Below are 21,589 nucleotides of genomic sequence, written 5' to 3'. Positions count from 1 at the left end.
ACAAGATGACTCCTAATTTCTTATCTGGAAATGAAAACCTTAGGGTCAGAGATAGTGACCCAGAAATTGAGATGGAGGATGGGCTCTTGTATGCCCACAGGAAAGTGAGAGACCTGAGAGTCACAGCCTTCTAGACCCTGGACCCTCAGGCCTCCAGGGCACCTCTCCTGGATGTCCCGGGGTGTACTAGATGCAGCATCCCTATGAGGCAGGATAGCTAGAGGAGATGAAAGGGTGATTAAAATTAATATTAAAAGGGCCATTCCCAGAAATTAAAACAGAACCAGGAAGTAAAAACTGAAAAATCAGAGTAGCGAGCTCTCCTCCCATCATCTCCTTTTAGATGTTAAATAAATTAATAGAATAGGGAGACAGAACAAACTGCAATTCTTTTTTTTTTTTCCCCCCCGCAGTACTGGGGTTTGAACTCAGAACCTACACCTTGAGCCACTCTGTAAACCCTTTTTCATGAAGGGATTTTTTAGAGATAGGGTCTCACAAACTATTTGCTGGGGCTGGCTTCGAACCTCAATTTTCCTGGTCTCTGCCTACTAAGTAGATAGGATTACAGGTATGAGCACTGGTGCCCAGCCAATTCTTTCTTCGTTTAGATGTTAAGAAGCTGCAAAGCTGGGTGGTAGTGGCTCACATCTGTAATCCTAGCTACTTGGATGGCTGAGATTAAGAGAATGGCAGTTCGAGGCCCCCCTTGGCAAATAATCTGTGAGATCCCCACCTCTAAAATAACCAAAGCAAAACAGACTGGAGGTGTAGCTCAAGGGGTAGAGTGCAAGTGTGAAGGCCAGAGTCCAAACCCCCATCCCACAAAAAAAAAAAAGAGAGACAAAAAATGAAAGGGCATGTCTGGCAAATGTAAGTCTGGAAACTCAAACATAGTGTCCCAGTGTTTTGGGGAAACCTTGACCACATCTCTGTGTATCTCTGTGTTTAGAATAATAATACCCATCTGGGCCATGCTTGGGGTAATAGACCCACCCTGAACCCATTGTCATTTATGATCAGTCCCCCAACTGAGAAAGTATAAAGAACCAGATAAGAACCACAATTTTGAGTCTTCATCAGTGTGTGGGAAACAGAAAATGTTTCTCTCTCTCCCTTCCTGTTTCTCCCTACTTTATCCTGTATTACTAAAATAAGTACTTGCTTAACTTCTACCTCGTGAGACTTTCCTTGTTGTGAGACCCCTTGAAATGCTTTTCCATCATGAATCTCAATTCCTGTGAATTTCGTAAAAACTGAGAATCTGAGGGACCCGGCTCTTTTCTTCCCTTCCTACTATAAACCTACATGCCTTCTTTGTTCTTGCCATAAACCTGCTCCTCCCCTTGGGGGCCTCTCAAAGGCATCACCATCAACTCCACAGCCTGTCTCTACATTCAGTTCTAACCTAAACAAGGCTGTCTAATCCAGCACCAGGATGTCTTCCCTCTGAAACATGTCCTGTGTCCGTTCTTCCTGCTCTACCCCAGCAAGGCCACCAGCATCTTCCTTGCTGACCATGTGGCAGTTCCTGTCTGGTTTCCCTAAAACCAGCCTGCCTATTTCCAGTTCATTCTCCTCCCAGCTATCATTTTGTTTATTAACATGATGGCAGTCTGAATAATTGCCCCCCAAAGATGTCCAGGTCCTAATCCTTAGACCTGATAGAGATGTTATTTTACAAATTGAAAGGGATTTGCAGATGAGATGAAGTTAAGGATCTCAGTGGGGAAGATTGTTCTGGATTAGCTGAGTGGACTTAGGATAATCACAAGAGCCCTTATGGGAAGGAAGCAACAGGTTCAGACTAGGATAAGGACATTGGATGATGGAAATAGAGGTCTGAGAGATTTGAAAACACTACACTGCCAGGTTTGAAGATAGAGGAAGGAGCTGGGCATTGGTGGCTCACACCAGTAATCCTAGCTACTTAGGAGGCAGAGATCAGGAGGATCTTTATTCAAAGCCAGACCCAGGCAAATAGTTCGTGAGACCCTATCTCAAAAATACCTAACACAAAAACAGGACTGGCAGAGTGCCTGCCTAGAAAGTATGAGGCCCTGAGTTCAAACCCCAGTACTGATAGATAGATAGATAGATAGATAGATAGATAAATAATAAATAAGGAGGAAGGAGCTATGAGCCAAGCAACACAGGCAGCTCTAGAAGCTGGAAAAGGCATAGAACCTAATTTTCTCATAGAACCTCTAGAAGGTATCAGACTGCTGTCACCTTGCCCTTAGCCCAGTGAGACCCATTTCAAACTTCCGGTCTCCAGAACTGTAGGATAATAAATTTGTGCTGCTTTAAGTTATTAAATTTGTGGTAATTTGTAATAGCAGCAATAAAGAACAAATACAGTGGGTTTCAAATAAGGGTAAGTGCACATACATATAATCAATTACATACATGTTTTCATATAATAAACAGCTGTTGTCATTTGAAACAAAATCCAAGTGATAGCTCAGATTCCCTCCACATTCCCCTGAGTGACTCCAGGCCAGACTTTCTGAGAAGAAGATTCCTTCCCCCTCAAGTCTGCTTTCTAAAGGCACCAGCACATAGTGGGACTGCCATATGCTTTCTGATTCTGCGTCTATCATCATCAGACAGTCTGGAAGCTGACCTTGCCAAGGGCATTCCTGACTAAGGAAGGCTACATATTGCCTGCTCCCAGGAAAGCAGATGGCAGAGAGTTCTTTCTGAAGTGTACACAGCACTCCATTGGTCCTATTTGAGATCCTCTAGGGATCCCTTTGCCCTTAGGATCATGGAAAAGCCAAAGCATGGTTGCCAAGGGTCTGCTTGGCCAGCTTCCGTCTACCTCCCTGGTCTGTGATGCCCATTTCTGTCCTCTATGATGACTGCAACTCCTGAATGACCAAGCAGCATTTGCTTTACCCTCAGGCTTTTTCCCACAGGTTACCCTTTACTGGGAGTGTTGTCCCAGCTGCTCTCTTCCCATACCACCCCAGAGCCAATTTCTATGAAAACATTAGACACATTTTCTGGGACATAAGTCACCCCCTCGGGCTTGTTCCTGCCTGGAGCTGTTGCCTCTGACCCACAGGGCAGGTCTGCCCAGGACAGAAGAGACAGCCATGGGAAGAAAGGCCAACTGTGTGTTCATAGCTTGAGCTGTCTTTACAGCTTGAACACACATGAATGAGAAGATTGTTAGCTGACTTATTTGACTCCTCTGGGAACTGTCAGAGGGTACTCCTGGGCAAGCAGAGCAGGCTCATTCTAGCTTGACACTGAGCCAGCAGTATTTCCTTAATCAGAGCCATGTACTCCCAGGCTTCCTGGGACCTGAGTCCTATCCCAAGACAGATGAGTGGTTACCTGTTTCAACCTCAGCTCTGCCAGTGACCTTGACAAATTCCTTAACCTCTCTAAATGTCACTCCTATGGGAAGTGGGGCTCCTAATAGGTACTTCAGATGGCAATAATTTGTCCTGAAAACTGATCAGGCACAGATAAGGCACACAAATGACTTGTAGTCATTGATGTATGTAATCTAGATCGTCCTTGTCATTCTACAAGGAAATGATGCTATCCATTTCATCAACGAATGCAATTAAATTTAATTATCAAATTAACCTGTGTAGGAGGTGGTCAGCCAGAGCTCTTCTCTCTGGACTCTCTTCATCTGGGTCATGGCACCCTCAACAATGGGCTCTGGATGAATCAGCCCACCTATTTGGCTTGTCTTCATGGCCACTAACATCTCTTGCCCCAGCCAGCCCCACAGCATTTCTGCTTCTGCTGAGGCTCCCGGTTCTCATCCCTATTTCCATCAATCTATTCAACTCACAGCCTGTAGTGGTCTTAAAACAACAACAACAACAAAAAGAAGCCAGGCTAATTATTTTACTTCCGGCTTACAACCCTCAACTCTCCCTGCTCCTCAAGTCCTCAAGGAGAGGAATTTCCATATACCATGAAATTACAATCAAAGTTGCCACAGTCTCCAAGACTTTGACAGTCTCCTAACTCCCAGTGACCACTGTGGCCTCATTGGCTCCCTTCTTCCCTGGAAGGACTCAGCTCCCTCCATCTGAGGCTGATTCTCATGGCTCTGGGAACTGCCAGACAAGACTCCTGGGCCAGCTGGCTCATCTACCTGGGCCAGCAAAACCTGCACTTGATTCTCACACTACCTGGGACATCATTCTCTCCAGGAAGACTTTCTCTGACCCCCAGAGTAGAAGAGGCTCCCACTCCCCTAAGACCATGGTTCTCTACTTTCTACTTCCTTCTGTCAGTGGCTGCTTCACTGTGTAATGATCTGATTAAGGCTTGTCCCTCCATCCAGACAGAGAGACCACAGGAGAGGAATGATGTGTGTCTTGCTCATCTTGCTTCCCTAACATAGCCTGGAATACAGTAAGCACTCAATAAATGCATATTGAAGGAAGGAAGGAACTAATGAATGAAAAGACAATGTTACTTACGGGGATGTTTCTGAGAAGCCTTTTATAAAATAAAAAGGGGAGAAATTTTTGTGATCTGAAGAAAAATTAGAGTATTGACTTCTATAAAGTAAATAACCACTTTTTGTTATTTTTGTGTAAAAATGGACTTGCCTGGACTGGGGATGTAGCTCAGTGGCAGAGCACTTGCCTAGCATGTCTGATGCCCTGGGTTCAGCACTAGAAAAAAACTTGACCCTTCCTAAATTACCATCTCTTCAACATAGTAAATCTATTTTTTCCACACCCTTTGTAAAAGCTTTTCTTTTTCAGTTTGCTACCTTCAAGACATTTTCCTCCCATTAATTTTTCTTTAATAAGTGGTTTTTGTGACCAACCCTGTGTTTGAAAGTAAGAAGTGCTGCTGTTCAGTATTTAAAATATTCTCTTAGCTTCCCTGGTAAGAAGACTCTGGCATCTGTCCTACTATTGACTATAAACAGTGTAGCTTGGAACACAATGTCATTCTTCCAGAACTCTTCTCAAACCTAGATAAAACTTACACTGTGTCTCCAGTTGGGGACAAGGTGTTTGGAACCAGCACCTTATGCAACAGAGCTGCCGGAGAGCCACTTCTCAGAGACAAATGAAATAAAAATCATGGTGCGTGGAAAATGTGCGCACAAAGTCCTAGGAACCCAAGATTTTAATGTTTCTCTGCCAGTAACTCAGTTTTTCTTTCTTTTATGTTTCTTGGAAAGCTGAAGGCTTGTATTTGCCATCTGTGTTACCTACAATGCAGATAAGAGGAGGGGGAGACCCTGGGCTGCTAGTGACTGCCAAGTTCATGCCAGCTTGGTGCAAGCTGCTGGCTCTGTAGCTGACCTCCCCTAGTACTGCAGGGCTCCTGGTCAGGGGGATTTCCTTTCAGCCTGAAATCCATCTTTTTGCTTTCTTATTTCTATGGGGAATGGTACATGCATACAAAGCTGTTCGTCTTTTTTTTCAAGAAGTTGTGCAAAGACTGGGACACCTGAATTTTTTTTCTTGAACACTTTAAAGCAAATCCTATGCCCAAATTTTGTGCTGGGACCTCTCAGTCCTGTCCCAGTGGAATTTCCTTGAGTGTTCATATCTTAAAACCTTATGTAACCCGACACGATTATCTAAAAAAGCTTGGACTCTAAAAGAACAACGTTCTGAGCTAGGAATGAAGGTCAGTTTTGGGAAAGAAATGTTCTCTCCCTTACTTGGGGAATGGGTCCTAGCTCACTAAGACAATGCCCAATTCACATTCTAAAGAAAAATGGTAAATCTTGACAGAGGGACCAGTGGGTGCACTTGCCTCTGCTCTCTGAGTGAGGAACCACTGAATGAGGGCTCCAGGAGCATTACAAAGTCCTGGATCTGGCCAGTGGTTAAAACTATTTCAATAATCACTTTGAGTGTCTGGCATTTCCAGGAGGGAAGCTGTAGTGACTTTGGGTCCCTTTAGCAGGGAGCGGGGATGGATAACCCTTGACTACAAAACCCAAGCCATCTAGAGAGTTGGGGTCTCAGGCTAGTGGCTAGTGTCACAAATGAGATGTATGTGAGGTTCTGGCATTCTTTTTTTTTGGTACTGGGGTCTGAATTCAGGGCCTATACCTTGAGCCACTCCACTAGCCCTTTTGTTTTATTTTTGTGATGGGTTTTTTCACAAGGGTCTTGTGAACTATTTGCCTGGGGCTGGCTTCAAACTCTGATCTTCCTGATCACTGCCTCCTGAGAAGCTAGGATTGCAGGCATGAGCCACCAGCACCTGGCTCATATTTTTACCAAGTGGTTGCTCTAGGTGATTCTGACTCCAGTCTATCCCCTTACTCTCAGTCCACCCCCAACTCAAGGGAGGGGAAGGAGAGGGACAACACAGAGTGTAAGCTTAGACCTAAATTGGGGCTCCACCAGGAGATGACCCCACATTCCAGAAAGCCTTCTGGCCACAATACTGCTTCCCTCCCCTTTTTGTTTGCACGTTTAGAAATCCCAACCCCACTCACTATTGCATACCAGTGGTGAGGGACCTCCTCGGAGAACAGGCACCACTCATAGGTGGTTGCCTTTTCAAGAAATTCGTTGGAGAAAATTGGAGGCAAGGCTGTGAACAAAACCCCCTCCATCTGGTTTCAGTTTATTTAAAAAACAACACACACAGGCCTCCCCACCAGCAATCAGAAGACAGCCTATGCTTCCCCGGGGAGGTATTAGCCACCAGGGGTGGGGCTGAATTATGTATATGCAAATAAATTACACCAGCCAGCCAACAGCAACTAATTTTTGTATCTTTTGCAGTTGTTCTGCCAAGAAAAGGCCTGAATCAGGGACGATGGAAGCTGTAAGGAAGCAAGTTTTGGAATTAATTTTAACAATCAAGTTGCCTTAATTCTGCTTTTGGGAAACAAAGGCTTCTGGGCTTCCAGCCCAGAAGCAGATAAAAAAAAGGTTAATGGTCTTTCACCTGGGTATTGCCCACTAATAATGCCAACTTCCTAGGCTGAAGGCCTGGGGCAGTGTGTCCTCAAGGCTAGAAGCATAAAGTCTAGATGGCTGTGTGACCTACAGCATGGCACTTAACTTCTCTGTGCCTACTTCCTTAGGTATAGGAAGGAGCTAATGATAGACCTGCTACAGAGGGATGATTCCAGGATAATAAATGCAATGAAGTATAAGCAAACTAAGCACAAGGACCGGCATGCAGCAAACACAATGAATGTGAAAAAAGATTATTAATAACTCAAGTCACACTGGATAATCCAACAGGGGTCTCCCTCAAAGTCAGTCAAGCTCTCCCTGCAACTGCTCTCACCTAGATCTTGCTCTCTTCCTCCGGGGCTTCTCCAGAAAACTCTGCAGAGCACAAACTCTGTTTCCTACCTCCTAGGACCCGAATCCGCAAACATCTGCCTTCAATGTCTTCATTATCATCACCATTTTACATTCAAGGGAACTGAGACTACCAGAGGCTAGAGACAATAAAAGAACTCAGAGGAGGGTGCCAGACACAGTTTGAAAACTCAGGTGATGCTCCTGACTTCCTGTGTCTTACTGGCCACATTCCCAGGTAACCAAAGTTCCTAATCTCTAGATGCCTAGCCTAGATAGAATACCTCTGAAAAATGGGGGGCTCCAGTTCACATCTAGGCACATGTGTGACATGCTGGAGTCCAAGGGCATCCAGCTGGCTCTGGCCTTAGACCTTGCATGACCACAGACATCTCAGGCTTGATTTGTCTAAATGAGACCTCAGCCCCTGTCCCTCATCTAGATGTAGCAATAAGACTCCTAGCCTCCACCCTTCCCACCTTCCCCAATCCATTTCCTGGCCAACTGGGACAAGGATCTCATTTACTAAAGATCATCCCAAGCTCTCTTAGAGAAGAGTCTCTCTAAGACACCACATGTGGCTGTAACTATGTTAGTTTTTCACTAACATAGTTCTCAAGAGCACAGACTTTGGGTTCAGATACACTGGAGTTTGAATGTTGAGGATGGTCCAAGTGTACTTGAATTTAAGACTTGAGTGATTTTCTTAGCCTCTGGTATTCTCAGTTCCCTTGAATGTAAAATGGTGATAATGAGACCTACTAAAAATGGCTATTATGAGGCCTCTGCCCGCAGCAGAGCAAGAGGCCAGTGCATAGAATGAAGGTTGAGGATGTGGTGGGAAGGAGGCGGTTGCCAGGGCTCAGGATGATGATGAGACCAGGTTTGGACATGCTGTGTGCAAGGGGCTTATGTGTGTCCAAGGGAGGCATCCAGGGCAGCTGGATGAGTGGGCTTGGAGTCAAGAGGGAGGCCTTGGCTGGAGAGTGAAGGAGTATGGGCGTCACCAGCATGTGAGTAGGAAGATGAGCTCATGGGAGGGGGTGAGTGTGAGGCCTCCACAAACAGAGGCTCACCCACAAAGAAGACAAGTTCATGAAAGAAGTGGGAGAGGCAGAGAGGTGGAAAGGCAGAGAGGCAGGAGGAAACTCAGTAGTGGTGGCTTCACAAGCAAGGAAGGGAGATAGGGCTCGAGGCAGGCAAGAGAGGCCAGCAGAGCAGAGGCTTCAAGGAGGCCAAGTTAGTGGAAGGCAGACATGAGTCTATGGGGATTTAAAAACTAGGAAGTCACTTACTGTTTACCATAAGGTAAGGTCAGGATGGTGACCTGATCCTGGGTTACAGTGGGAAAAGGGACAGCAGTGATGGCAGCTACAGACAACTTTAGAGAAATGTAGTAGAGAACAAGAAAGAGCATGAGAACAATGCCTGAGGAAAAGGATACAGGATTGAGGTTACCAGTGGGAGTGGCCAGAGCCAGAGTGCTGCTGGGAAGTGGCCAGTGTTTGTCCTTCTATCTGTGGTCCCAGCACAGGACCTGACACTCAGTAAGAAGTCAATAAAAATTTGCTGTCTTTGAGAACAGAGAGGAATGAAGTCTAGAATGTAGGTGGAAGGACTGGCCATTGGCAGAAAGAGGGACCTCGTGGCCATTGTGCCAGGGGAAGGAGTGGAGCGGGTGCTGGCCATGAGCAATGTCCAGGGCAGGGCTCCAAGAGACTCAGCTGCCTCTTAGCTGCACCGCAGAGAGAAGAAAAGGTGATGAGTGCCTGGTTCCAGGAACTCCAGTGTACTCAGAGGACAGAGTGTGGGGGCTCTTGGAGACTGCCTCTTGGTACACCCCTACTCCAGACTTCTATTCCCCCACTTTCCAATCCAGCAGTCACTGGCCTTTCTCCCCTTCACAACTGCACCCTCCCAAAAGGCCAGCAGATGGTGCCAGTGAGTTGCTGGACTCCACCAGAACAGACCTGAGCCAGCCTGCCAGCTCCAGACCCTTGCTCTTCCGGAGCCTGAAGCATGTTAAGGGTTTGGCTAACTAGGTTTCTGACCAAGGGGAGTTGGGAGGTAGAACAAAGCACTAAAGGAGACTGTGGGCTAAGGACTTGGGAGGGTGGGGTGGCTCCAAGAGCTCTGTTCCTTCTGGTTTGCCCTTCATTCCTCCTCTGCCCTTTCAGGCCTTGCCTTATCTTTTAGGGCTCCTGCCCTCTGCCCCTCAACCCTCTCCTCTTCCCTGGAGGCCCCTACCAGCCCAGACTTCTGGTTCTGGCAGAGGCTGGTTCTCTGCCCCTAGGCAGGTGTGACCTGGCACCAGGCCTCAGACAGGGCTGGTCCAGCCCCTCCTAGTTATGACTGCCTGAAACACCTTCCACTCCGGGAACACCTCCACCTGATGAAGGGAAGGGGTCAGTGACTGAGGAGGCCAAAGGGGGCTGGAGCACAGATCCCCGGAAGAAGGAGGCATGGCCACCTAGCTTAGGAAGTAGGATGAATGAGGGGGAAGGTTATATAATAATGTAGCAGATAAGTCCAGTTCCACCAAAACCCAAATCTCACAAGACTAATGGTTCCACTCAAGGTGGCACAGTGTCCCAGAAGCTGAGCTGAAAACACCCCCTTTTTTCACCCTAACCATCCAACACTCCACAGCCAAAGACAATTCCTTCCATTTCATCCACCCTCACTCCCCATCGTGGCCTTCCTGATGAGTCAGGATCCTTAATAGTTCCTTCACAGGACCAGGATAGGACCCTGTTTCTCAGTCTCCTCCTCACTTTGCTTTTCTGCCTCCATCCCCCTACTCTAGCTCTTTCTACTCTTGCTCTGGCAAGCAGTGGTACTATCTATATGGTCTTGACCTTGAAGGCTCCCCAGGCCTCCCCTTCTATCTGCCTTCCCCACCAAAAGAAGAAACCCTTAATGGGGCAGGACTGGAGAAACTATAGCCAGAATCTTCATAGGATGCGTAGATCTTGGGGATCCAACTAATATAAGTTGTACCATCAAAGCAGGAAGCCAGGCTAAAGGTGCTGTGCCCACCTCTGGGCCTGGACCATGGATTCAGGGAACAGGAGTCAATGAATTTGGAAAAGGAATGTTTCTCTGAGTTCCAGAACCAGGATGCCCCAGACAGAGGGAGAGTATTGGAAACACACACAATACACACACGTATGTACATGCACAGTCAGCATCACCGCATACATAGCAAAGGAATACAACCAAATGGCACACACAAGCCATGAGCCCCGTAAACCTAAGCATGTACAAACACAGGCACACAAGGTCATGTAGCCAACGTCAGGCACACACATCCTCTCCAGGCCAGTCCTGCCTCCCAGGCTAGGGCTGGCCTGACATCCATACTTAGGGGGAGGTACAAGTGGAGGCACGGAAGTGGCTCTAGGCAAAGATGGGTTCTCGATCCAGAGTCTCTCCCTTTAAGTGAGCTTGCTCCCAGCCCCCTTGCTGAGATCTCCCTGGCCCATCAAAAAGCCTATGCCTGGGTGGCAGAATGGCTTTGGAGGGACCATTTTCATGAAACCCTGGCCCAGAATCTAGGCACAGGAGGGAGAGAGAATGAGCAACAGGGCTGAGAGCTGTGACAAGGAGTCCATGACCTCTGAAAACCTGGGGAGGGCAGAGATGAGGAGCTGGGCAAGGCCTGGAGGCTTGCCAAGAGCAGAGCAGGGCTCTCCTCTGCCATAGGTTGTACTTACTCTTCTCAGCATAGGGCCTGGCACTCAGGTACTGGCAACAACTCCCTGGTGCCTGGCAGAGCCCTGACATGCATGCTCAGCACAGGGTGCCAGACTCGGGGGTGGCAGGGGGTAGGAAGGCAGGCCACACACAAACAAGGACCTTCATACACACATGGAGGGAACTGCACCCACACACCAGCCACTTATTTTATCCCCTGGGGATTCAGGGGAGCAGGGGCAGGGACCACCCTGTCCTAGAGTCTGCCCTTGCTGACTCCCCAGGTGTTCCCATTGAATTGGCTCTTAGGCCTAGATGCTTCCTCTGACACCTCCCCCCCCCCCCCCGACAATAAACATGTAGCTAACAGATTATTTTTGCTTTTTTTGGCGGCACTGGGGCTTGAACTCAGGACCTCATGCTTGCTAGACTTTGTTAGGCAGGCACTCTATCACTTGAGCCACTCCACCAGCCCTCACCGCCCCCTACCACCACCAATATACTTGTGTGGTAAGAGGTGGGGTTGTGCATCCCCAGTGCTGGGCCCCAGGGGTTAGGGAGGAGGGCAGACATTCCCAGGAAACCCGATGGGCACTCTGTTCCCCTAGTCCCTGCCTAAGGAGGGTTTTGTGGCTGCGAGCTGCTCAGGTGAGCGCGCATTAGGGCGTGCATGCCAGGAACCTGCAGCCAACCACCGCGTGTGGGTGCGGGTGTGGCTGAAGGCGACCAGGCAAGGGCGGGCTGGTTCCACGCGGTGCTCCCTAAAGCCTGGCGGTCACCGCAATACTATCAATGTGAAGTGCCTGAATGAAAGTTGTGCGTGTCTTCAGGTGTCTTGAGCAAGTGTGAGCAGGATGTGCTCACCTGGGTGTGGTGGCTCGGGGGCATGGGCGCTTGGGTGGGGGCTCAGGGGTGAATGGACGCAGGATACATGGATTGGGCCGGCAGCTGGCGGCGAACGGCTCCGCCTCACGCAGCAACTTAGGACTTTGTTCCGGCTTCTTCGAAAGCGGATCTGACCGAGGGGGCGGAGCGGGGGGGGGGTGTACCTGCCCGGCGGGGGGTGCCGGGAGAGAAGTGTAGGAAAGCCCCACCCCTGTCCCGCCTCCGCCCCGCCCTCGCCCCGCCCCTGAGGCTCTTTATAAGCTAGGTCCGAGGGCCACTAGAGAAAGCGAGTATTCTTCCCACCCCTGGCCAGTGTTTCCCCGCACCCCGCGTTCCAGCCCCGAGTCCCTCTCCGCGCTCCCTATCCCAGCCCTCGCCCCGCCCCGGCCCAGCCCGGTCAGGCCGCCATGGAGCGCTGGTCTTGGCCGTCGGGCGGCGCCTGGCTGCTCGTGGCTGCCCGCGCACTGCTGCAGCTGCTGCGCTCAGACCTGCGTCTGGGTCGCCCGTTGCTGGCGGCGCTGGCGCTGCTGGCTGCGCTCGACTGGCTGTGCCAGCGCCTGCTGCCCCCGCCGGCCGCACTCGCCGTACTGGCTGCTGCTGGCTGGATCGCGTTGTCCCGCCTGGCGCGTCCGCCTCGCCTACCGGTGGCCACTCGCGCGGTGCTCATCACCGGTGAGTGCGCAGAGCGTGGGGACTCCAGGCTCGAGGGAGGTTCCGCACACCTAGAGGGCACGACCAAGGCGGGCTCCCCGGCACAGAAGTGAGAGTCCCCTCCCCTGGGTACAAGGGAATGAGCCAAGTAGGAAGCGCTGGGCATCTTCCCAAGTCCGGGTTAACTACCTGCCGCTGCCGAGAGTGTTAGAGGGAAAGTGAGGTAGGGAGTGGGCAGGTGCTCAAAGGAAACTGGTGACTGAGAAAAGAGGAGTCTTCTGGAGTTTCAAGGTTTATGCTGTGCCCCTTGCCAAAAGAGCCCGCATGGAGCAGGGGACAATGCTCTGAAGGTATCCAGAAGACCCGAGACAGGAGCATAGTCATTCCTTGAACTCTATCTGGCATCCCCATGTGGGACACCCCAGCTCCTGTTCGCTGGGACTAGAGGAAGGAGCTTAGATGGTAAGATTTCCCTCCTCCCCCTCCCCCACAGGCACACACTATTGGCTGAAATCCTTGGAGTTCAGAAATTCTTGAAGTCACCATGAGGCAGCTGGACATTCAGCTTGCCTATCAGGTCCAGTCACCAGCGGCCAGAATGCAGAGTCAACAGTTGATAGTCTGCACCCAGCACCTCGCCTCCATCCTGGAACCTGGTCCTCAGTGCCCAGGAAGGAGTTCTTGGAGACCTGGGCTCAGGTGCCTCCAGTTGCCTAGCTGAGCTCCCTTTGTCTAGAACAGGGAATAAATCTGTCATCAGAGCAAGGGAAAAGGAAAGGGGGGCTGCAGACCCAGCAGGAAGTGAGGAGGGGGAGGAAGGCCAGAGGGCACTGGTCGATTGTGTCCGGGAGGGGCAGTCTAGTTTCTCCCCAAACCACCACTGCTTTGGACAGGTGCTTTGGGCTCTGCCCTTACATTGGGCCTGAGTTGAGGACAACTAGCAAGCTGGCTTCTCAGAGACCTCAGTTCAGTGGGGGGTTCTGCCATGGCCAGTGGGGACTGAGAGAACTCTGGAGGAAATCCTTGAACTGGGTGTCAGAGGACAGGTGGAGAGAGGTGGAATAGGAAAGTGTCTTGGATCACGCTGAGGGTGTGGGACAGAGGCTTAAGGCAGGAATAAGCATAGCCTGGGTTGGGGACAGTCATTAACCAGTCTGACTGTGGGATGTGAGGTTTCCTTGGGAGGTTCCTTGACTGTTAGGTAAGAAGCCAGAATGTTCAGGGGGGCGTGGCACAAGGGCTTAGGGCTTTGGTGGGAGGGTAGAGATGAGGCAGGGCTCAGGCTGGATGATAGAGACCCAAGTTCAGGGTAAGTGTGAAGTCTCACGGGACCCCAGTTTCTAGAGTTTGGGGAAGGAAAGCCACCAAATCCTCCTGGCATGAAGCAGGAATGAGGTTGTGGGCTCTGCCCCTGGGAATTGGGCTGATACCTTCCTGCCTTCTAATTTGTAAGCTGCCTCAGCAGGACCCAGGCTTCTCAGGTACTAAAGGTGGGCAGTCTTTCCTGAGCTCTCACTCAGGAAATCTTTGTGCTACTGCTGTTACTTCTAGCCTTGAGCCTGAGGGAGAGGTGAGAGGAGGGATGCTTTCTGTGACCTGGGCTCTCCATCTTTGATTGCAAAGCTCAGGATTTGAGAGTGAGAAGAGGACTCCCCAGCCTAGCCCTGTGTAAGCATCAGCAGTGTGCTCCTATCTTCCTAGTGTCCACAAACTCTGGGGTTTCCTCAGTCACCACCAGGCTACAAGACACTTTAAGCTCCTGCCCCACCTGCCAAGAACACTGTGTATTGTGCATGCCAGAACTGCCACCCACCCCTCCCTGATAACTGCTTGCCAGGGCTACTCCCCAAGCTCAGCCATGTGGTCAGGGTTTGGGCTATATAGTTGGTTGCCTTGTGTGCTTGTATGTGCACATCTGTGTACTGATGAGTGACAGGGGTCAAGTCCATGTGTGAACGTCTGGGCAGGTTGGAGGTGTGTACAGGTATCTAAGTGTGTGCAGGTGAGCAAGAGGGTGTGTAAAATGTGGGTGGCTATATTGGGCCCTGAGCTGAGGCTCTGGGAGACCTTAGTTTTCCTATGGAGGGCCTGTGTGCTCTGGGAGGGAACAGAGGCAAGTGCATGCATTTGTACACACACACTCCCCTTCCCCAGACAGTCTTGCCCAGAAGGACCTCTCAGCACAGACTGGCGGGACCCCAGCTGCACAAAGCCCAGTTCGCAGCCCCCTGCCTAGCTTTGTTCTAGCCTCAGCAGAAGGGGCAGGTCTGAGATGAGGAGGGGTACTGATGGACCAGCAGTGGGGAAGCAGAGCTGCTTTGCAGTTTTTCTGTTCAGCAAGACCCCAGGGCTGGCAGGCTCATTGGCCCTCCTCCCCCCTCACTGGCCACCCACGGAGCCAGGATCAGAATGGAAACCATCAAGGAAGCAGGGACTTATCAGTACCATGGACCCCCACACTGGCCCTGTCTGGCGGGTCTTATCTCTACATACCAAGGACAAGAAATTAAGCCTCCAAGAGTAGTAACTGACCTGAGGTCACACTTCACCAAGTGTGGAAAGGGATTTAAACGCAGATTTGTTTTCTTCACTCACTATGGTCCCTGTCCTGGGGGCAAGTGACCTGGGGGCTCAGATTGGAATTCCAAGGGAGAGGGGTCAGGGATGAGATGGGGATGGGCCTCCAGTTTGCCTAGATCCTGGAATGGTAGTACAGGATGTTGAGACTGGGAAGGGAGGGGGGCACACAGTTGGACAGGGTCTAAATGATGGCACCAGACAGCTTGGGCTTCGTTCTGAGGATGGCAGGGTCCTGAGGACAGCAGGAAGCCTTGGGAAAATTTTCAGCAGCAGTGATATTGTCATTTTTGGAAAGCTCTCTCTGGCTGTTTAGGCAAAGGATGGATTCAGGGGATAAGATGATTCCAGACTAGGTCTTGGTTCCTTCTGTAAAGTGAGAATCATGAGCCCTGTTGGATGGAGAAGCCGTGGGGAATCAGGAAGATGACAGCTGTTACAGAGTTTGTGTTCAGGGCTCAGCCAGAAAGACAAATTGTGCCAGAGATAACTGTTAGGAGAGAGGCTGGTGACTGCTGTTGGGTTGAGAGTCCAGGAGCCTGGATCCTAATCAGACCCTGGTGATCCTTGGGTTGTCTTGAGCTGATCCAGACCACTGTGGTAGTTCACTGGCTCCTCTGCCCTGGCCAGGCTGTGATACTGGTTTTGGCAAGGAGACAGCCAAGAAACTGGATGCTATGGGCTTCATGGTGCTGGCCACTGTGTTGGAGTTGAATAGCCCCGGTGCCCTAGAGTTGCGTGCCTGCTGTTCCCCTCGTCTAAAGCTGTTGCAGATGGATCTGATGAAGCCAGAGGACATTAGCCGTGTGCTGGAGTTCACCAAGGCTCACACCGCCAGCACTGGTCAGTGAGCATGCTATAGGAGGGCAGGGCCAGGTGGGGATGAGAATGGTAGGGATTGCAGATTTGCTCTGAGGCTGACTTGAGGCTTCCTTCCTTACCTCTATGTCCTCAGGCCTGTGGGGTCTGGTCAACAATGCCGGCCTCAATGACATGGTGGCCGATGTGGAACTGTGTCCTTTCACCGCATTCCGCAACTGCATGGAGGTGAACTTCTTTGGCACACTTGAGCTGACCAAAGGCCTCCTGCCACTCCTGCGCCGCTCAAGGGGTCGCATTGTGACGTTGGGCAGCCCAGCAGGTGAGTGCGCTCCCCCTCTGAACAGGGCAGAAAAGGAGCTGCTGCAGGGCAAGGGAAGATTTGGGGAGACCCTGGCTAAGCTCAGTTTCCTCATCCCCTCTTCTATACCCCAGGAGACATGCCATATCCATGCTTGGCAGCCTATGGAACCTCCAAGGCAGCTATGGCATTGCTTATGGACACATTCAGCTGTGAACTGCTTCCCTGGGGGGTCAAGGTCAGCGTCATTCAGCCTGGCTGCTTCAAGACAGGTGAGGGTCAGGGCTGGGGGTAGGGAATGCATGGGGATGGGGCTGGGAAAGGAGGGGTAGGCATGGTCTTATGGGGTAGGGGAGGCTTTGACTAGAGGTGCAATTCAGGTTAAATAGACCAGTGGCCTTTGGCTCCCTTAGCTGAGTGCCCTTTGACTTTGCCACCCCTTTCCCAGAGTCAGTGACAAATGTGAAGCACTGGGAGCAGTGCAAGCAACTGCTGTTGGCCAACCTGCCAGAAGAGCTTCTGCAGGCCTATGGTGAAGACTACATTGAGCACTTGTATGGGCAGTTCCTACATTCACTCCACCTGGCACTGCCCGATCTCAGCCCAGTTGTAGATGCCATCACTGATGCACTGCTGGCAGCTCGGCCCCGTCGCCGCTATTACCCGGGCCGTGGCCTGGGGCTCATGTACTTCATCCACTACTACCTGCCAGAGAGCCTGCGGCGCCGCTTCCTGCAGATCTACTTCATCAGTCACTGTCTGCCCCGAGCACTGCGGCCTGGCCAGCCTGGCTCTATCCCTGCACAGGACACACTCCAGGATCCAAACTCAAATCTGGAACCTTCCCCAGTGGCTGCTCGGTGAGCCATGTGCAGATAGGCATATCTGCTCCAGCACGAGAGGCTCCATGAGCCCTTGGCCCTCTCCTGGCCATTATGAATCCCCAAGTCTGCCCTAGAGCCTCAGGTTTCCCAGTGAGCCTCTGGGCCTCTCCACTGCTTCATGAGCCCACAGAGACCCTCTTGGGCACAATGTTCTACCCTACAGCTTGGTGAACCCAGCTGGATGGGGAGGTTAGTATAAGATTTAGCTGTAGCCTTTGACAGGATCCTACAGACAGTGCCTCTGCAAACTAAGGAGAGACTGGGTGGGCTGGGGACCTCCTCAGGATTGTTTCTTGGCACCAGTGCCTCAAGTGCTGTAATTCCAGGGTAAATCCGAACTGCCTCTTGACTGGCTCAAGAATTAGGACCCCAACCACCTACCCCAAGGCACAGGAAAGCTGCATACCCTACTTTTTAAATAAAGACAAATTTTTATTTCTCCTAGAATAGGGAGATGCAGTGTTTAGAGGTGACAGCCTGGTTGCCTGAGTGACAGAATGTGGCTGTGTGGCAGAGGTTGGGAACTGCCTGGGAGCTCCTGGAGCTCAACATGGGGACCCAAAGTTCGTGGGTACTCAGGCCTGACTAGACTCACTGTGGCCCACAGTGGTTCACACTCTTCCTCCATTGATCTTAGGCAAATGATTGATCCTTAAGCTTAGGGAAAGTAGGGTAACAACAGATTGTGGGGAGTTGTGCAGCAATTATGGAAATCTGGAGCCCTCCAGGGCTAGAACCAGATCTCCAGCCCCATCGCTGCATCTTCACCTCCAGCACAGGAAGGCGCTGTCCTCCAGGGACTCTGCCCCTGAGGAATCTGGGCTCTGTAGGGGAGGCTCAGCAAGGGTGTTGTCATGAAGGAAGTCAGGGGTCTGAGCTATTAGGGCCCAAGGAGGCAGCAGACAGTAGAGTTAGAGCAGTTTTATTATTTCAGGAGCACAGCTGAGCTGCTTCCCCCATGCCCCAATGACATACACTATCCTTCCCATGGGCCCTAGCTCTGGGAGTGGCCCACAGGGAGGAGGCTCACACTGCCCCTAGGGGTCCTCAATTTAGGGAGGGACATGAAAGTGACCACATGCTTCTCAGACATGTCAGTGGCTGTAAACACAGGGCTGAGGGGGCCTCATTGCTCTGGAAGGGATATTGGTCCATTCTTGGGTCAGGGGAGAGGTGCCCAGCCTCTTTTCAGGCCTAAGAGCAGTCTCAGAGGGAATCAGGGAAGCTGGGCAGCCCCTAGGACAATGTGCTACCCCCCCCCCCAGGGCAGGCAGGTGAGCCATGGGTAGCACACACACAGTGCACTTGGAAGCCTTGGATCAGAATGCTAGAAGATAGGGATGTAGTTGTCAATCTTAGCACGGTGGCGCTGGGCGATGCACTCAGCAATCCACACAATGTTGCGACACTCCTGCTCCTTGAGTTTCACAAAGGCATAGAAGACACCAAAGTGGAACTGGTTCAGGAAGGCCAACTTGTTCAGTTTCACCTGTGGACAGAGACAGGTGTGGTGTACAGATGGCAGTGGCCAGAGTCAGGCCTAAGCCATAACCCTCCCTATGTCTGGCAGGCCCTGCAAGAGACCTGTGCTCACCTCATGCTCAAAGAACCGGTCCTCCAGGGTCTTGTCTCCCGGATTGCTGCCTGCACCCTCGAAGAGCAGCTTGTACTCCTGGCCAGGGAAGCATGAGTATGAGGGTGTTGCTGAGGGGTGCATGGTGCCAACATGCCCACCCACCATTCTGCCAGCCAGGGCACTCACCGGGTAGTAATCAGCCACGTTCTTGACCTGCTCATAGTCATCAGCCCGAGCCAGCTGAGCCAAACCCTCAGGGTAGAGGCGTCCGCAGTGAGGAAAGAGCTTGGCACGGTCCTCCTTGGACAGCTCTGTGCCGAAAGAGTTGATGGTGATGATGAAGGCGCGGCGGTCTGCTTCAAACTGTGGAATCAGTGCACAGGCAAGGAGAGAGGGAGGAAGAAGGAGGCTGTAGCCAGTCAGTTGGCAGAAGTTCCCCTAAGCCAGAGGCAGTAGGGACCAGCAGGCAGAATGATCAGGCACTCACCTCCAGGATGGGGCACATGGCATCAGCTGTGGTCCCACCCAGTAGGGTGCAGAATTTGTAGAAGGACTCCAGGTAGGCCTGTGCAGAATATGAAGCTTGCTTAGTGCAAGCAAGGATTTCCCTCTTCCCCTCTCCAGCCCCTTTTATAGTAGGGATGGGCTAGGGCAGCTCTATGGCAAACCCCCTAAAATATCTATCAATTTCAACAGTTAATAAAAAGCCAAGCAGTAGTAGCCTGCTGCCGCCCACAGAAGTTTCTGGATTACTGTTTGCTTCAGGATGCATATCTCCCACTCTTCATCCCAGAGAGCCAGGCTCTCTCTTCTTCCTGATTCTCTACATTCCTCTTCCCCTAATGTCCCCAAACCTCCCCTTCCTTGGCCTCAGAAAACCAGGTGTCCATGAGCTAGTGAAGGAAGGTTAATCTTGAGTGTTTACAGAGATGGCTTAGATTGAGTGGCACTTGCTGCACTCTACCTTGCAGAACCTTCTCCTTCAACCCCTCCCAGACAGCCCCTGGGCATCATACAGCAGGAACCAAATTGTCAGGCTAGTTCCTGCTGAAGGATGGTTATTGCCTATGTAGACGTCAGCCTCAAAGTATAATGGCTGGGTACATGGGCTGTTGGTGAGAACAAGCACTTCCTGCCCAGGCAAATTGGATCTGCTAGGCATGAGGAAAGGACAGGTCAGCCCAAGCCTCAGGTCCCTCCCAACACTCATTTGTAAAGCCAGACTTCATGAATGGGGTTTTCCCCCCACACTTTTTCATGGTCTTGCAGGTCCTATGGGGAGCTTCCTTGCATGGACACCCTTCACTCAGAACTCTCCAGGTCTTATCTGTGACATAGTTAAAGAGCTTGTGGGTCCACAGGCAAGAGACTATTCTTCCAAGTTGGGGGAAAGGCCCAGGAGGTACGGAAAACTTTCCACACTGAGGTATGCCCTCCACATCAACTTGGACCCATAGGCTCTGCCATTTTGGGAGAGATGAGATGAGACCCAGGATTCCATGAACCCAGGCCTAGCCTGGCCAACAACAGTAGACAAGCTGGGCTCAGGAGAGAGTCAGAAAGAGACTACTCAGGTCACAGGAAACAAAAGACTAGGACAGGTCAGGAATAAGAAGACTGGGAGGGGAGAGTGGAGCCCAACATAAAGAATCATCAGGAATAAGAGGGCCTGGGTACAGAAATAGCTGTCAATGTCTTATCACAGCTTAGTAGTATTTCTCAGACCCTCTACGAGTCAGTCCCCTGTGGTTTTTCCTGTAGCAAGCTGAGCTGACTATGCTGAGACCCTGAGGTCTACCCAAGTGGGGCCTGTAGTTCCTATTTGTGGGAGAAGCCACCAGCTACTTCTTAGGCTCCATGCTCTGCTACCTACCCACTTGCTTACCCAAGCTGTATTGATTCCAGAAGAGGTTGATCCCAGGGTTGGGGTGGCCTAGCCTCTCCTCTAGAGACTAGAATAGCTAAAGAAACTGGCAAGACCCAGTTATCAAGGTCACCTCCCCTGCCCCACCCTGTCCCCTGAAGTCAGTCAGCCTATGTGTGCTGCACCAGCTGCCTACAGTTCCCACCTGTCAGGCGGCTGAGGGTCCGCCTAATCTCCCATCTGTGGCCACTGGGCTGGGACATTGCCTGACGGGCAGGTGGCCCTGGCATGGGGCCCACAGTGTTGGGTTGGTGTTTATGAGCTGGTGCCTGGGCAGCCCTCACTAGTGACTCCAGCTAGAACCAGTCAGGCCTGGTGAGGGTGTGGGTGAGGCTGGGGGGACAGCCGCACCCCTCACCCTGTCTCAGGGCAGGAAACCCAGCAATAGGCTAGCTGGGCGGGTGGGAACACTACGAGTGTGTGTGTATGTATACACTTTCTCTATCTCTCTACCTGGGACAGGGTTGGCTTGCCTCCCTGTTAGCGGGGTGGTAAGAGCCCTTGCTTTTGCAAACAGGCTGAACCAGCTGTCACCCTTAGTGCTGCTGCTGACTTACTGTGTGGCTTTAGACAACCACCTCACTTCTCTGAGCCCTCAGTTCCCTCATTTTTCAAATGGGACAATGATGCATACTAGTTGCTAAGGTAGTCCTGATGAGGAAAGTTGTGGATACCTGTCTTGCCTCTAATCTACCTTTCACACACTGCAGTCCAACAGGGCTTTCTGAGCACAATCTGTTCTGCTAGAAACTTTCACTGGCTGACCCTGACCACAGAATAAAATTCAAACTTCTGGCCTGGCATTCAAGGCCCTCAATGACTTGACCTGTGCCTGCCTCTTTCTTTGGAGTGCTCTCCCACTATCCATGCAGAACCTGTACTTACACAGCAAACTCCTTGCCACCTGGCTCATGATTCATGCTTTCCTTCTATATGTGTCATTTCCCTCCTACACTATCACCTCTACACAGGCCCTTCACCTACCACAAGACCATTCCT

The 21,589-nt window shown here is 51.1% G+C and overlaps 2 protein-coding genes across 2 annotated transcripts in view; one reads left to right on the top strand and one right to left on the bottom strand.

Annotated features, from left to right (window-relative positions):
• The first annotated feature begins 12,134 nt into the window (after window positions 1-12,134).
• On the top strand, window positions 12,135-17,537 carry Hsd11b2 (hydroxysteroid 11-beta dehydrogenase 2). The gene is made up of 5 exons (XM_020171108.2): window positions 12,135-12,530; window positions 15,717-15,929; window positions 16,042-16,227; window positions 16,341-16,478; window positions 16,655-17,537. Exons 1-5 carry the CDS (start codon window positions 12,266-12,268, stop codon window positions 17,068-17,070), a joined length of 1,218 nt encoding a protein of 405 aa, XP_020026697.1. The 5' UTR covers window positions 12,135-12,265; the 3' UTR covers window positions 17,071-17,537.
• A 459-nt stretch (window positions 17,538-17,996) lies between these two features.
• Window positions 17,997-21,589, bottom strand: part of Atp6v0d1 (ATPase H+ transporting V0 subunit d1) — a 39,722-nt gene continuing 36,129 nt past the window's right edge. The window contains exons 5-8 of the mRNA XM_020171109.2: window positions 19,154-19,231; window positions 18,853-19,029; window positions 18,685-18,762; window positions 17,997-18,579 (exon numbers count right to left, since the gene is read on the bottom strand). Of these exons, the coding sequence (XP_020026698.1) occupies window positions 18,418-18,579; window positions 18,685-18,762; window positions 18,853-19,029; window positions 19,154-19,231 (495 nt within the window). The 3' untranslated portion in view covers window positions 17,997-18,417. The remainder of the gene's footprint in view (window positions 18,580-18,684; window positions 18,763-18,852; window positions 19,030-19,153; window positions 19,232-21,589) is intronic.

The sequence above is a fragment of the Castor canadensis genome, chromosome 15 (assembly GCF_047511655.1).
Source record: "Castor canadensis chromosome 15, mCasCan1.hap1v2, whole genome shotgun sequence".
NCBI lineage: Eukaryota > Metazoa > Chordata > Mammalia > Rodentia > Castoridae > Castor > Castor canadensis.
The sequence above is the reverse complement of the archived record's forward strand: the minus strand, read 5'-3'. Positions and strand labels throughout refer to the sequence as shown.